The sequence below is a fragment of the Protopterus annectens genome, chromosome 13.part0 (genome assembly GCF_019279795.1).
Source record: "Protopterus annectens isolate FY-2018-M chromosome 13.part0, PAN1.0, whole genome shotgun sequence".
Lineage (NCBI taxonomy): Eukaryota > Metazoa > Chordata > Ceratodontiformes > Protopteridae > Protopterus > Protopterus annectens.
The window spans coordinates 1056159847-1056175544 of record NC_056747.1 but is presented as its reverse complement, the minus strand read 5'-3'; the positions used below and the strand labels follow the sequence as shown (position 1 = coordinate 1056175544).

At 40.9% G+C, this 15698-nt stretch overlaps 1 protein-coding gene across 1 annotated transcript in view; it reads right to left on the bottom strand.

Annotated features, from left to right (window-relative positions):
- The window catches only part of MED1 (mediator complex subunit 1), a 1231128-nt gene that overhangs the window by 124772 nt on the left and 1090658 nt on the right, over positions 1-15698 (bottom strand). The window contains exon 12 of the mRNA XM_044054941.1: positions 6562-6667. Coding sequence (XP_043910876.1) covers positions 6562-6667 — 106 coding nt within the window. The remainder of the gene's footprint in view (positions 1-6561; positions 6668-15698) is intronic.

Below are 15698 nucleotides of genomic sequence, written 5' to 3'. Positions count from 1 at the left end.
ATTTAACTGTAACTGCCAAATAAAGCTCCTTACATTCTATGGAAGTTTCCCAAGCTCTTCCTTGTATACCTTTAACTAGTTCCAAGAAACCAAATAATATTTTGAATGTTTTACAGACCAGGGAGTGTTTGCAGAGGGCATTCTTAATGTTACCACTCATGATGTCATAATAAAGCTCATATACTCTTTTCTTAAAAGGCCTCTCGGTCTTGCCAAAAACAAATGCATCACAATCTGCATATACTGAAATGTACACTAAACCCAAGGTATTACAATTGCTGCATTGCAAATTTACTTACAATTTCTTCTGACAGTAAGAGTGGCCATTTCCAGAATGTATTTACACTAGCAACAATATCCACATTTAAAAGTTCCTCTATTATTGTGTGTGTGGGTCAACTTGTCTCTCTCAAACCTTTTTAAATCACAACTGATCTTGTGTATAAAACCAAGGTTTGTCACCCAATAAATTGTAAATATTATCGTTCACCTTAAATATACTCCAGTTTTTGGTGATAATATTCCTAACAATATCTGATCCAATCCAATGTCTCAGGGTCACAGCTCACTCCTAACCTAATGGTTGTTGCCCTTTTTGCCCTTCACACAAGTGTATATTAGGAGAGATGATTGCCACAGGATGCTCCAAATTCTTAGATGAACCTAACAGAGGCTTGTATTTTTGTCCCACCCCATTGTAACATCTTCACAAATATTGTGAATAAATGGGTGCGAGTAGCCCCTCTCCAAAAATATATGAAGAAGTTTACGCGTTTCTTCTTCAAACTTGGCTTGTGTTGATACCATCCTGGACAACCTTACAAAGTGTCCCTTCACCAAATTCTTTTTAAGGTGAAGTGATAACTACTAAAATGTAAGTAAGCTTTTGAAAACATAAGTTTTCGATATATGTTGGATTCAAATCCCATGTCAGTTTTATACATGGTGGCATTCAACAATGAATATAATCCTAACAGTAACTGGAGATGAATTTCAAAAAGGATGTACTGTTAAATTAATACATTCTTCCTGACACTCATCCGGGCCACCTCAGATAATAAATATGTTGTCCAAAAATCTCAAATATACTTTGTCGTGATGATAAAATTTGGACATGAAGATAAATTTTTTCTCCCAACTTAATACTATGTTTGCATAACTGGGAGCACATGCTGCTCCCACCGCCACTTTCTTGATTTGCTTAAACATTTCTCCTTCAAAGTATACAAAATTGTTAAGGAGAGTCTCTGAGGTAGTAAGTAATCTGTCCTCATTCAAAATAAATAGACATGTCAATAAAGCCTCCTGATACAATTCCAAACCCTGCTTGTGGTGTACAGATGTAAATAAATCGACCATGTCAATAGTCCAGAAGTGAACATTAGGATCCCAGACTTCAGGAATTAATCTATTGCGAAATTGTAAGGAATCCAAGTGCTGATGAACTGAAAAGACAGATTTCAACTTGCAATGTACAAATACTGCCAATGGATGTATTTTGGATACCTGGGCTACCACAACAGGGTGGAAAGGAGGTTTTTGGGTGTTTTCTGCACTTTTGGTATTTCAAAAATGGTGAGCATCAGTGGAGATGTTGTATTCAAAAACCTATATGTGGACAATTCAATAATCCCCTGGTCAAAAACATCCTTTAAACACAAATTGATGTTTCTGCAAGCAATGTTAATTTCATTACCTGACACAGGGATACAAGTGGTAGAATCCTGAAGAAGGTTGAACATCTCCCCAGTGTATTCAATGGCATCAAATAAAACCAAAAAGTCCAAAGTGTACAGGTTGATAAAGTGAAGTACTGCAAAAACCAGGCAAATACAAAAAACAAAGCACTCTTCACAACATGAAACGTTTATTCCAAACAAAGCTTTCAGACATCAAGTTCTTCCTCAGTGTTTAAAAAAGTTGTAAAAACATTCATCATTAAATACTAAAAGTCCTAGATCATATGACACAGCCTAGCCTATCACACTAATACATTAATTAAAAGTTAATCACACAGGGATTAAGTAAAAATTGCAACAATAGCACATTAACAAAGATCCAAATGAACAAAAACCTCATTAGCTCACAATATTTTGCTTAAACTTTAAAATGGGTTTTAAGGCCACCTGCTTATTCAGACCCAGGTATGCGTCTGCTTTCAAACGAACTATTCATTCATATTCTTTTCTGTCAAGTTTATTAATAATGTCACCACGCCCAATTATGTGGATGTAAAAATTCAATAACCTTAAACATAAATCTATGGGAGGCACCCTGTTCTTGTACGTTTAGCTAGAGAGTTGGATTCTATACCCCTACATATATCTGATTTGTGTTCTACCATCCTGCCATGTAATCTTCTTGCTGACTTTCCTACATAAAATCCTTAACATGATGTGCATGTAGCCAAATATGTAACAGAAGATGTATTGCAAGTGGCCATACATTCAAATAGGAACCTCCTCTTAGTGACAGGATGTATAAATTCATTAGAACTTCATATACTAGCAGAACATGAACAAATTATGGCATGGTACAGTGCACTTAGTATTATAAACCATCTATTCCTTTCTATTTAAGACAAAATCCTTGTAACATAAGCGTTGTTTTAGATTCTCCCAGTTCCTATATGTAAACAAGGGTTTCTTAGGAGGCTACTGCTCATGGCCAGGTAAAGCTTTCAGTATATCCCAGTTGTCCCTAATAATTCTTTCTACAGACTCACTCGCCCTACTGTATGTCATTAGGTATCTAAGGGGCTGTTTATCATTACTTTCTTGCTGTATAACACGGTTACCAGTTTTACATGAGAAAAAAGGCTTAGCTTGCCCATCCCTTAAACCCATAACATCATTTCTAACCATGTTTAGTTCTCCAGTGTCATAACCTCTAGTCATTTTTTCCATCTCTCTAACACAGGAATCCAACTTGGTATCAAGTCTACTTGCCTGCATATATTGGCTACTAGTAATACCCTTGAAAACATGTTTGGCATGCATGCTTTTCTTGTGAAGATATTTATTTGCACGGGTCTGTTTTCTATAGATAGCTGTATTCAAATCACCATCAGTCAAAGAAATATACACATCAAGAAATTGTATTTCAATATTGGACTTATGTATATCAAACTTTAAAAAGGGGATAGTCCCATTCAAAATATGTATAAAAATCCTCTAACTAATCTTCACTACCTCACCAAATCAAAGAAATATCATCCACAAAACGCTTAAAGAAAAGCACTTTTGAAGCACACACATCATTAATAAAAATAGCAGTTGACTCCCATTTGCTTAAGGTCAAGTTAGCATAAGTGTTAGCCACTGCAGTGCCCATTGCTACATCCGATGATTGATTATCTGTTTGTTGAAAATAAAGACGTTGTTTCTCCAGCACCAAATCCAAAAGTTCACAGATTGTTTCAGTCTCCCTCACAGTGCATTTTCCATTTTCAGTTAAAATCTCCCCCATCTGTTCCATACTACAAGTATTTGGAATGAATGCGAAAAGTGATTTTATAGCGAGTGTAACAAATACAAAATCACTAAACATTTTCATTCCACCATTCACATAATTTCATCAAAAAGTCAGCCGTATCCTTGATGTAACTAGGAACATACCTCAGATGGCATTTCAATATATTCTGTAAATAAACAGATGCGGGCTCTATGATCCATCCTCGACCAGAAACAATAGGTCTCACTGGTGGATTATTAAGAGACTTGTGAACTTTTGGTAACCCATATAACACCGGGATAGTGGGGCACATTACAGTAAAGAAATTAAAAGTATTTAAATCTATGTTATTCATTAGTTGTAAATCATAGATGCACATATTAATCTTATTATTTGATTGACGTCTTTATCAGTAATATGCTTAAATACTTGTGTGTCAGAAATCAGGTCATTCATCACAGTAACATAGTTGCATAGGTCCATTATCACAATACAGCCCCCCCTTATCTGTTTCTTTAATAATTATATCCGCATTCCCTTGCAGGGACTTCAGGCATTTAACTCATCCTGTTAAGTTACACATTTTTTTAAAAGAATTCATCTCATACAGTTCAAGTATTTGCTTCTCACATATATTATGAAAAGTTGTAATAACTGGGTCACTAAGTGGTAAGAATGTACAACTTCTTTTACAGCATTCTGGATTAACCATATCATCATCCTTAAAAATATTTTTTAGATTCAAATTGTGCGAAAAAAACTTCAATTCAGTAATTGCAATGACAACATTATCAGTTCCAGCTGGTACAAATTTAATACCTCTTGACAACAATGTTAAATCGGCAGCAGTTAGGCTGCAATTAGATAGGTTTATTACATTATGCGTTTTTTTACCAATATTATTGTCCATAGTCTCACTGACAAAAGTTCCACTTTACAGGTGCTTGTTCCCTTTGCTCCGTGTTAGAGGACTGTTCCTGGGACGCCTGCGTGATTGTGAGCGATTCCTGACAGTGTCTTGCTTCTGGACATGAAGCGTTAGCTTCTGAAGATTTATTCAAATTCATCTTGCTACTTTCCCTCTGACTCTGGTCTCTAATTTGATTTTCACTAGATGGTGTCATCAAAAAGTCCGATCTTACTTGCGATTGGTCAGAGAGCATTTCTCCAGCCAATGAAGTTGTGGCTACCACAGGCACGTTGCACTGATTAGTTAAGGGCTCAAAGCTATCTTTTTGGGCCAAAAAAAAATATGACCACTACTAAAGTCTGCAATCTCTCTCTGAAGCTTTCGCTTCTTAGTAGTCTCTAGTTGCTTATTCAAGTCATCCCTTTGAGAAACTACATTACAAAAACTCATTAGCTCACAATATTTGGCTTAAACTTTAAATTGGGTTTTAAAGTCACCTGCTTATTCAGACCTGGGTATGCGTCTGCTTTCAAACGAACTATCCATTCATGTTCTTTTGTGTCAAGTTTATTAATAATGTGACCTAATGAGTTTTTGTTCATTTGGATCTTTGTTAATGTGTTATTGTTGCAATTTTTACTTAATCCCTGAAATTAACTTTTAATTAATGTATTAGTGTGATAGGCTAGGCTGTGTCATGATCTAGGACTTTTAGTATTTAATGATGAATGTTTTTACAACTTTTTTAAACACTGAGGAAGGACTTGATGTCTGAAAGCTTTATTTGGAATAAACATTTCATGTTGTGAAGAGTGCTTCGTTTTTTTGCATCAAATAAAATCACTCCGCCACCCTTATCGGGTTTCACGATTCTCAAAGATTTGTCATTTGACAGGGAAAAAAGTAAGCATAATTCTTTCTTGGAAAGATTCAAGTGTTTTATGACATAAGCCTTATCAAAGTATTAAAAAAATCTCCTGTTCACAGGTTTTTTCAAATCTGAATCAATGGGCGTGTGGAAGGTATAAAAAAGTACTTTTACGACCAACTGCCTTATTCACATCTACATATTCAAATTTGTCATTATCAATGTGAAAATGAACAGCCAAACTTAATATTCTAGTATATAACAGTCAGAAATTTCAATATGATTGCTGGGAATAAAATTAAAACCCTTTTCAACAAGTGAAAAATGGTGTGAATTTAACTCCAGATGACTATTAAACACTTTAAAATCATTGTGTATAAAAACCACCCATTCATGTTCCATACAAGATCATTGTAAAAAAAAAAAAATCATGTTAGGGTGGTTAAAAGGCCACATTCTTATCTCTCTTCCTTCTTTTTCCCTTTGTAAAATATCTAAACACCTCAGTCGTTTTCTATTTCAATAAAGTGGAGTGCTTATGACATTAGGTTTTCAGCTGCTTTCTTCCTTGGCTGTGCTTGGTTTCCAGAGGTGTTTTGCCGTTTGGTTCTTTTATTTTCCTACATAAAACTCATGCAATGCTGGACTCAGTCCATGTACACTTCAGCATACTTAGAAATGAATTCCATCAATACTGCCGGTCTACATCTTGATGGACTTGCTCTTCAGTCCCAAGTGCAGGAGCTGCAGTACTAAGCCTTCTCCAGATAAAGTTCATCAAAAAGACTCTGCCAACACTCCCACAGAGATGAGGGAGTTGGCATTCACCTCTCACTCTACCCCTCCCTGGATGGATCACTAGGAAATTGGGCTGCACATAGAACCTGGGTGACATAGCACAGAATCAGGGTCAGCAACTCTGTACAAACAAAGTAATTAGTTTTTTTTTAGAATATTCTACAAATCTTGCAGTATTAGTAGCTCAACAGGTAGCACATACACCTTTAGTGCTGTAAAATCTCATGAGGTAGTTTGATTAATTAACCAGTACTGTCATTACAATGCAGCATTTATGTACTGCTACAGTCTTAAGTGGGCTATCCTTTGGTTGAAGTGTTATACCGAGACGGCATCTGTCCAAGTTGGTGGTAGCTCACATGGATGTAAAAGATCCCACTACATCCATCAAAAAAAGTAGTGGAAGTTCCACAGTGCCCTGACCATTTTTACCCTAAACAGTCTGAAAAACACCACAGATTTCCCCTGAAAAGAGGCCATTGGGCTAGTGAACTACCCAGGTCAACAAAGTGTATACAAATAAATCACATACCTCTGAACAACTCTGGCAATGAAGTCATCTATACAGATGAGAGCATCTGAGAGTCCTTTGTACAGTTTGCAGTTCACATGCCTTGCTCCCATAACATCCATTACAGCTGGAAAAAAAAAAAAAAAAAGAGAAAAAAAAATAAATGCACATAATTTCCACTACGTATAAGTAAATAAATATAGAAGCCAAGCAAACCCCTAAGACCTGTGTAAAAGTATAGTTGTGTACACTTACATAAATGTAGATGTTAGAGTGCATTCACTGTTGCAGTTCTGACTTGTGGGATTTCCTGCTGTGGAAGCTCTTGGCCAACCCAACTACCAGAGTAAAAATCTCCCTCCTCCTAAGGCTGGTGGACACCATTCCCTGACGTCAGTATGCTTGGGTATACAGGAAGTCAGCCAATGCCATTACATCAATATTTTTCTTGCCTGTTAGAAGTTAGGATGAAGCATTAGCATGGGAGAAAGGAACAAAAAGGGGCCTGCAGGGTAAACACCCAGGGTGTCCTCTGGACAGTGCAGAAGACAGAAGCAGACTACTACTGCAGGTATAAAGGGGAAAGGAGGAAGGTAGGGAAAGAAGACTGCAACAGTGAATACACTCGAACATCTACATTTATGCTAAGTCTACACAACTGTACTATGTTCTTCATGTTTCACTGTTGCAGTCCTGACTTGTGGGATGACTCCCAAAGCTGAGATGAGGGTGGAAGGTAGATTAAGGAGAAGAGCACTTGCCCTGCAAGATGGCAGTGGCAAATCTTGCTCTAGACTTGGAGAAGGCTGACAAGTGGTAGGTGTTTGGTAAAGGTATGCACAGATGACCAGGTAGCAGCTTCTAAAAAGTCTTTGGTAGGCACTCCTTTCAGGAAGGCAGCAGAGGTAGAAGTGACCCTAGTAGAGTGAGTCCTTACAGTTTCGGGAGGCTTCCTACCATGATGGCTATAACAAAAGGAAATGCAGTGGGAGATCCACTTGGAGATGGTCTTTTAGGAGACTAGTATTCCTTCAGCCAGTGGCAAAGGACACAAAGAGTTGGCCTGATTTCCTGAAAGATTTAGTTCTGTCAAGATGGTAGCGAAGCTGTCTGTGCACATCCAAGAAGTGAAGGATCCCCTCCCCCCAGTTAAGAGACTTGAGTAAGAAGGTGGGAAAGTGTATGGCTTGATTCAAGGATGTGTCTATGACCACTTTGGGCAAAAAAGGATGGATTGATTAGTCCTGAGTGATACTCTGTCTGGGAGGAATACGAGAAATGGTTCCACTGCCATGACAGCTTGTAGCTCAGAGACGCTTCTAGTTGAGGTGATAGCCAGTAAAAAGGGCAGTCTTCCACGTTAGAAATTTTAAATCAGCAGAAGCTGCCGGTTCAAAGGGGGGTATAGTGTCAATTTTTCTAAAACACTGAGGTCCCATGGAGGTGTGGGTTGTCTCCTGGGAGGTCTCTGGTGGCCACTCCATTAAGGAATTGTTTCATAGGGTGGGGAAAAGACAAGAGAAGAGTAGGGATGTGGGCTGAAATGGCAGGTGTGTGACACTTGATGGAAGAAAAGAATAGGCCTCTGTCCACCAGGGTAGCCAGGTAATCTAAAATGACAGAAATATTGGCCAATTTAGGACTGAGGCCTTGCTGCTGTCACCAAATGGAGAATCTTTTCCAATTGGCTGAGTATAATTTCCTAACGCTAGGTCTTCTAGCCTCTTTGAGAATGTCTTGAACTTGTCTGCTTAGGATGAGATCAGAATAGTACTTTCTTGAATTATCCAGGCTGAGAGTATGAGTTCTGTAGGTTGGGATGCATACACCTCCCCTTGTCCCGAGTCAGAAGGTCCCACTCTGTAAGGTAAATGTCACAGTTTTTCATTGGATAAACTCAGTAGCAGATACCAGTGTTGCCTGGGCCAGTCTGAGGCTATCAGGATTACCCTTGGGTCTTCTTCCCTGATTTTAGGGGGACCCTTGGAAAAAGAGGCAGGGGAGGGAATGCATCAAGGAACAGCTGGCTCCAAAGGAAAGAGAATGCATTTGTCCTCCAGGCTGTGGGTTTGCTCTGGGAACATAATCTTTTCAGCTCAGCACATTCTTTGGTGGCAAAGAGGTTTATCTGTGGGGATCCCCATTTCTGGACTATGTTGAGAAATGTTTCCTAATGCAAATGACACTTGTGCGGATCCATGAAGTTCCTGCTGAGGTGATCTGCTAGAGTGTTTTGAGTCCCTGGGAGGTATTGTGCCATGAGGTGCAACCCCACAGAGTGAGGTGTCTCTCAGACCTGCATAAGTAGTCGGCAAAGAGGGTAAGAGTGGGTGCTCCCTTGTTTATCTACCACATAACTGTGGTGTTATGTGTTTTGACAAGCGGGACCCCTGGTTTCCACCGATCTTTGAAAGCCACTATGCCCTTTTGCACTGCCATCAGTTCTTTCCAGTTTATGTGCTTGCGTCTGAACTGATCTTCCCACCTGCCCTGGGATTGAAGGTGATGGAAATGAGCCCCCAAGGCTGCCTCTCAAGCATCTGTTGCTAAAGTTTGGTCCTGAAGGATGAAACTGAAGGGGAGATCCTGGTTCTGGGCACATGCCTGTGTCCACTATGCAAATTCCTTCTTCAGGCAAGGGATCAGTGGAATTTCTGTCTCCAGGGACTGAGTGCTGGAACCACGGATTCTTGAGGTACCAATGGAGCTTCCTCGTGTGTAGCCTGGCCAGAGGTTATCATGAGGACACAAGACAAGATACCATGTAGCATAATACTTTGAGGAATTCCCTGACTGAGAGGAATTGTCTCTGCATAATGTTTTGGAAGTACTGAGTAAAGGAGGAGATCTTTTCTGAAGGGAGGAGGGCCTTTTGAAGGGAGGAATCCAGAAGAGCCCCAGAAAAAAACTATCTTGGTGGATGGGTCTGTGTTGGATTTGCGAAGATTTATAGTGAACCCCGAAGAGGTGAAGATGGTCTGAGTGAAAGCCAGATCCTTGAGGAGCTTTGACCTACTCATGACTTGACTGAGACAGTCGTCCACATAGGGGTTAATTTGGATCAGTTTTGTTCTGCTGAAGGCGATCACAAGAGCTAAACACTTTGTGAAGACTGTAGGACCAGTAGATAGGCCAAACAGCAGTGCGGAGAATTGAAAGTGACTGGTACCTGTCCTGAAGTGAAGAAAACTTGTGCAAGACTCCCCTATGGGAATGTGCAAATAATCAACTTTTAGGTCCAAGATGAATATTAAGGCCTGTGGGACTATCATAGGGAGAAGTTTTTGAAGAGTCAACATTTTGAATCTTGGTACCAAACACGGACTTACTGAGGGTGAACAGTGTCTAGGATAGGGCACCCTAGTTGACTATCTGGTACTGGTTCCACTGAGCCCTATGAGCACATGCTGTTAATCTGAGAAAAGGCCTTCACTTTTTGATTTTGTGGAACATCTGGGAAACCTGAGTATCTTGATATCTCTTTGAAAATCAGCTCGTAACCGTCCGAGTTTACCTTCAGAACCCACTTGTCTGAAGTAATGAGGGACCAGTTTTCTTTGAACAAGGATAGCCTTCCTCTTATATCTGGTCTGGAGAGGGTGAGGGTGAAGTAGGGGAAAGAAGAGTCGCTGCTGCTCTTTGCCAGGGCTCTGTGGCCTAGACCTTCCTTGCCTGGAGGTTCCTGAGGACCACTGCCAAGGCCTTTGTGATTGCTGCTGCCTTTGAGGCCTTTTCTTCAGAGGCTTTCTCTGGCTGCCTTTTGATCGAGAGGGAAAGGAGCAGTGTTTAGTGGGAAAATTCCTACTAAACCCAGCAGGCTAAACTTGGAGGAAGCCTTTGACAGTTTGTAACTATTTCACTATCTTCCGTTTTTAGTACAGCCTCGGCCTTTGGACCAAAAAGGATGCCCTTACCCAGGGGTGCATCTAGAAGTTTGGATTTTGACACTGTCTGGCAGGGTCTATTCACTAAAGCCCAGCATGTCTTCTAATGAAAGCGCCAGATACAGCAGCTCAGGTAGAGGACTCCATGGCATCACAGCCACAGTGTAAAGAGTGTCTACCCACCTAGGAGCTGGAATGGCAAAGGTCCAACAACTATTTACAAATGTTCCTGTCCTCCAGGGAGGAAATCTTTTGTTTCATTGTATCTAAAATACTTTGTTGGTATTTTATCATACATATGAAACTGGTCATGGTGGTGCAGCAGTTAGCATTGCCTCCTCACAGCAAGAGGTTCTCCGGTTCGATCCTCAGCTGGGGTACCTTCTGTGCAGAGTTTGCATGTCCTCCCTGTGGTCGCGTGGGTTTCCTCCGGGCACTCCGGTTTCCTCCCACATCCCAAAGACATGCTGTAGGTGGATTGGACACACTAAACTGGCCCTAGGCATGAGTGTGTGCCTTCTGTGGAAGGTTGGGCGCCGGGCTGGTAACTCAACACCATAAAACCTCCACTGCCAATCATGAACGGACAGGTGATCCGCTGTGGCGACCACTAACAGGGAAAAGCCGAAAGAAGAAGAAGATGAACCTGGCAGTTAAGGGCTCTCATGGCTAGGGTAAGTGCAGGTGTAGATTTTTTTTTTTTTTTTTTTTTTTACCAAACTTATAAACAGCCCTGCTTTACTTGTCAGTAGGTAAAGGATTCGTACAAGAGCTGACGTTTGCTCCTTTGGGACCTGGAGTGACAACCTACAAAATACACTGACCCTTCTGACATTGCCAACATCTTGGCTGACAGGTTCAGTGCAAAGTTCTCCCTCCCCTCACCATCTACAGGGCCTATTACCATTCTAGGGGATTGTGTAAGTCCAATTATTATGGATACGTTGGTTAACAAGGCTCTAGCTAAAGCTAAAAACACTGACTCCATGGGACCAGATGGTGTCCCAGGCTGTGTCATATGTGAGCTCCAAAAGGAATTAACCCAGCATCTTAATACCCTGTTCAGTCTCAGCCTCTCCACAGGATATGTGCCCAGAGAATGGTGCACGGCAATGGTGGTCCCGCTACACAAGGGTGGGGCCACAACTGACCCAGGGAACTACCGACCAATAAGCCTGAACAGTCTGATCTGTAAGGCTATGGAGCGAATCATTATGGAACTCATACATGGAGAGATTGGGAACCTCCAGTCACTGGACCCCACGCAGTTCGGCTTCGTCAAGGGCAGATCATGCCTCCTGAACCTGGTGGATTTCTTTGAGACAGTTACTCAGGCTATAGATACGAGAAAGGAGGTACACACGGCTTACCTTGATCTTGCTAAAGCATTTGACACCATTACCCATTCAGGTATTATTGATAAGCTCACCAGCCTGGGCATAAACCCTTACGTCACAAGATGGATCGCAAACTGGCTCTCAGACAGATCCCATAAAGTAAGAGTAGTGGGATCCATGTCCGAATCCAGACCAGTAACGAGTGGTGTGCCTCAGGGCTCTGTCCTGGGGCCCCTCCTTCTTGGCATATACTTCTCAGAAGTACAGGCAAGCACGGAAGGGCTGTGGCTGACTAAGTTTGCGGACGAGTGCAAACTGGGTGCTATAATAGAGTCTCCAGCCAACATGGAGATCCTCCAGAAGACTGATGCATGGTGTCAAAGCCATGGTCTCAAGCTAAATGCAAATAAATGCGTAGTAGTCCCCTTTGGAAAAAACAGAGTACCCGCAAACTACAACATAGGAGGTAATCCCCTGAAATCTGAAGAAATAAGGGATCTAGGGACCCAAGTAGATAGTCAGCTTTCCTTTGATAACCATGTTGCCAAAGTGGTTAGAAAATCCTTCTATGTGACCCATCTGATCATGAAAGGGTTCGCATCAAGATCTAAGGATGTAATGGTGCCCCTCTACTCTTGCCTCATCAGACCCATTATTGAGTACAATGCACCAATTGGAATGTACCTGGCTGGACATCTCCAGCAGCTGGAGAGACCACAAAGGTACCTAACCAAGAGGATTACTGGCCTCAAACAGTTGCCCTATGCAGCACGATTGAAAAAGCTAAGACTGTTCTCTGTTGCATACCGCTTTCTCAGAGGTGATCTCTGTCTAACGTAGAGAGCCATGTCCAACCCAGAATTGTTGAACATGCTCGATCTTAGCAAAACCAAATCTACTTGAGCTACACGCTCTAGGGATATAAACCTCAACACAACAATGAATAGAACATGCTGGAGGGATAGATTCCCTTCGCAGAGACTTCCCTTACTATGGAACAGGGTCCCGATCTACATAAGACAGAGCCCCTCACTATCACTCTTCAAGAGGAACCTTGATGAGTGGATGGGTAACAAAGTTCACACCGGGGATCACACCAACAGCACTACTAGATAGGGGCCAAGGGTACTAGCTGCTATTACAAGGGTCTAGGGAACTACTAAAGGGGCGGTGAATCCCGCACAACGTGGCTGGGCTAATATATGCCTTCAGGCAGATAGCCCAGTACCAACCTATGAACCTCTGGGTCTGCAGAGCGGTACTGAAGATGTATTTATGCAAGTCCAGCACCTTTAAAACTTGTCTGGTTGTCAAAGGGTTGAGGGTAGAGTGTTTGGGTTCAGGGAATAGTCCATAAAAAATCCTCTACTGCCTCCAATACAGGAGGAATAGCCAAAGGCCAGAGGCCCTAAGCCTGGGTTCTTTTTTCTTTGTCTGTCTTGTGCTTAGGGAGCTCGACCTCAGGATGACTGGCGGATGCCATCTAATGATACACAGAAGGTTGTAAACTACGATTTTGGCCCTATGCCTGATCGTCCCAGACTTCAAATTGGTGAAAAAATGACAATTAGGAATGTCGTGATCCAAACCTAGGCAGGTGATTCACAAAGTATGAAAGTCTCTGTGTGGGTTATGCCTACCACAGCAGAGATAATAGTCAACCTTATTTGACACAAGTTAAAGCAAGAAGAGGAGTTGCCCAACGGGGTGCTTAGCTTTAGAAGACTTCTCTCTGGTGTGGACCAACCAACACTCAAACACTGCTTTGGGCTCTGATGGCAAGAAAAGACAGAGATAATGGCATCAGCTGACTTCTTTTATACCCAAGCGTACTGATGTCAGGGAAGGGCATCTGCCACCCTTAAGAGGAGGGAGATTTTTACTCTGGTAGTTAGGCTGGCCAAGGGCGTACACAGCAGGAAGCCCCACAAGTAGGGATTGCAACACTGAAACACAAAGAACATCTATCCAAGTGAAGCTGTCAAAGTAATGCATGGATTCTTATTCACACAACAGGATTCATCCCAAGATACTAAAAAATGAATCTTTAGAATACAGGTGAATAAAAAGAGAGAGAGATCATTTCTTCCACATCTACTCCTTATGGACTCTCAAAGGTTTCACACAGACAACACAGTATGAATTATATACAGCATTAAGAAAAATAAAGTTTGTTGATAATACCTGAGAAATGTAGCCACAGTTACTTTGCCTGGATTAGCAGCAAGAATGTTTACTGAAACAGGTGGAAGTACACAATTCATAAAAGCATCAAAAGAACTTGGAAAGGGCTTAAATGAATACTGCAAGACATGGAGAGAGAAACTTTATCCTTAAAAGTGAAGACCTAATCTTGAAACCATATTGTTTTCAGCCAGCAGACCTGAGGTTTTTAATGGACAATGAGAGGCTAAATTTACTTAGCCAAGTTATCACATGTGCAAGCATTTACATTTGAAAGTTCTGAGTTCTCTCTCTGTAAGGGAAAGGAAAGAATAATGTTAAAAATCCAGCAAATGGCAGCAATAATTCTTGCTGCTTCATTCTGGGTAAGTTAAAGCACACAAATAAGATCTTAACAAAAACAATGCAGTACTCAAGTAAAAAAAAAATCCAGACTTGGGTGTTGGTATATTCTGATCATGTGCTCAATGATGATACCAAAGTAAAGCATTAATTCATGGAGGTCAGTGTCTCAGCCCACCTGCTGCTGTGAACTCTGTACATTAGAAGGCAGACCTGTCTGCATACCAAAGCAAACATTTTTCAGCAGTCTCACATAAACCACACTGAGGTACTCACCATGGTATTCCCACTTTTCACAGCACAGGCTGAATATACAGCCACTATGGTGTGCTGACATCAAAAATGCAAACAAAGCAATTGCCTCTCTTTGCAGATACAAGCCTCAAATAAATTGTGATACCAGAATATTACTGCACCCAGTTAGACATAAAATGTATTTACTTTACATTTGTTGACATGCTAGTCCGACAGGATACATGTCCATTTTCAGCGAGGCCTGGGGAGAAAAGCTCCAAGGTACAAACAATAAGAAATTACATGGTTTGAGATAAACACAGTTAAATTTGGTACTTGCGTATTATCGCAACCAGATTTTCACAGTTGCGAAATTTGCATACTGGAATGAAAACAACTGCAACAAAGTACTGTGTTATTTTACATCATTACTAATAAAGAATAACCTTAGATTACATTTAGGAAGGAAAAACATTTATACAAATAATCTTCCTGTTTGGCGTGCATTACACATGCACGCTTCAAATCTCGCATACTGTTAAAAGTTGTTCTGCACCTTTTCTTTTAAGAAAAAAAGAAAAACAACATGAAGTAATGCTGGTTTAACTGCATGAATTATATTCTTATGCAGTGAAAAACATTTACTGAACCTTTCTGGCCATATCTCCACACATGTGTAATTTAAACAGAACTAGTGACACCTTTACAAACACTTGTTGCCGATAATAAGAACGTGATTCCAATTTTTTTTTAGAGTCCTGCCTGCCGTGTCTCACTTTGCCGGTATCCATCATTTGATGTGGGTGAGTTCAAAGGGATAAAGCTTTCTGGACAAGTAAGGAAATGAATTAAGTGCTTGTGTACTCTGAGATTTTAAGCGTTACTTGTTTTTGTGACTTATATTAATATACTAGGACTTTCAGGTGTGTCCAATCTTGGTATAGTTTATTTCAGATTAGGAACAAATGCCTGTCAGTCTGCCGGCTAAAATCATTCTGATGAATGAAATTAAACTCGACTACTGGCCATGAACATTCAGGCAGCATACTACAGATTAATTTACCTTGCCTGCGCTTGTAATAAGGAAGGCAATATCTGTCATGCACTGCAGCAGTGTGGAGTTCGCCAGCAAAGTGAGACACGGCAGGCAGGACTCAAAAAAACTGGCAGTTATTCC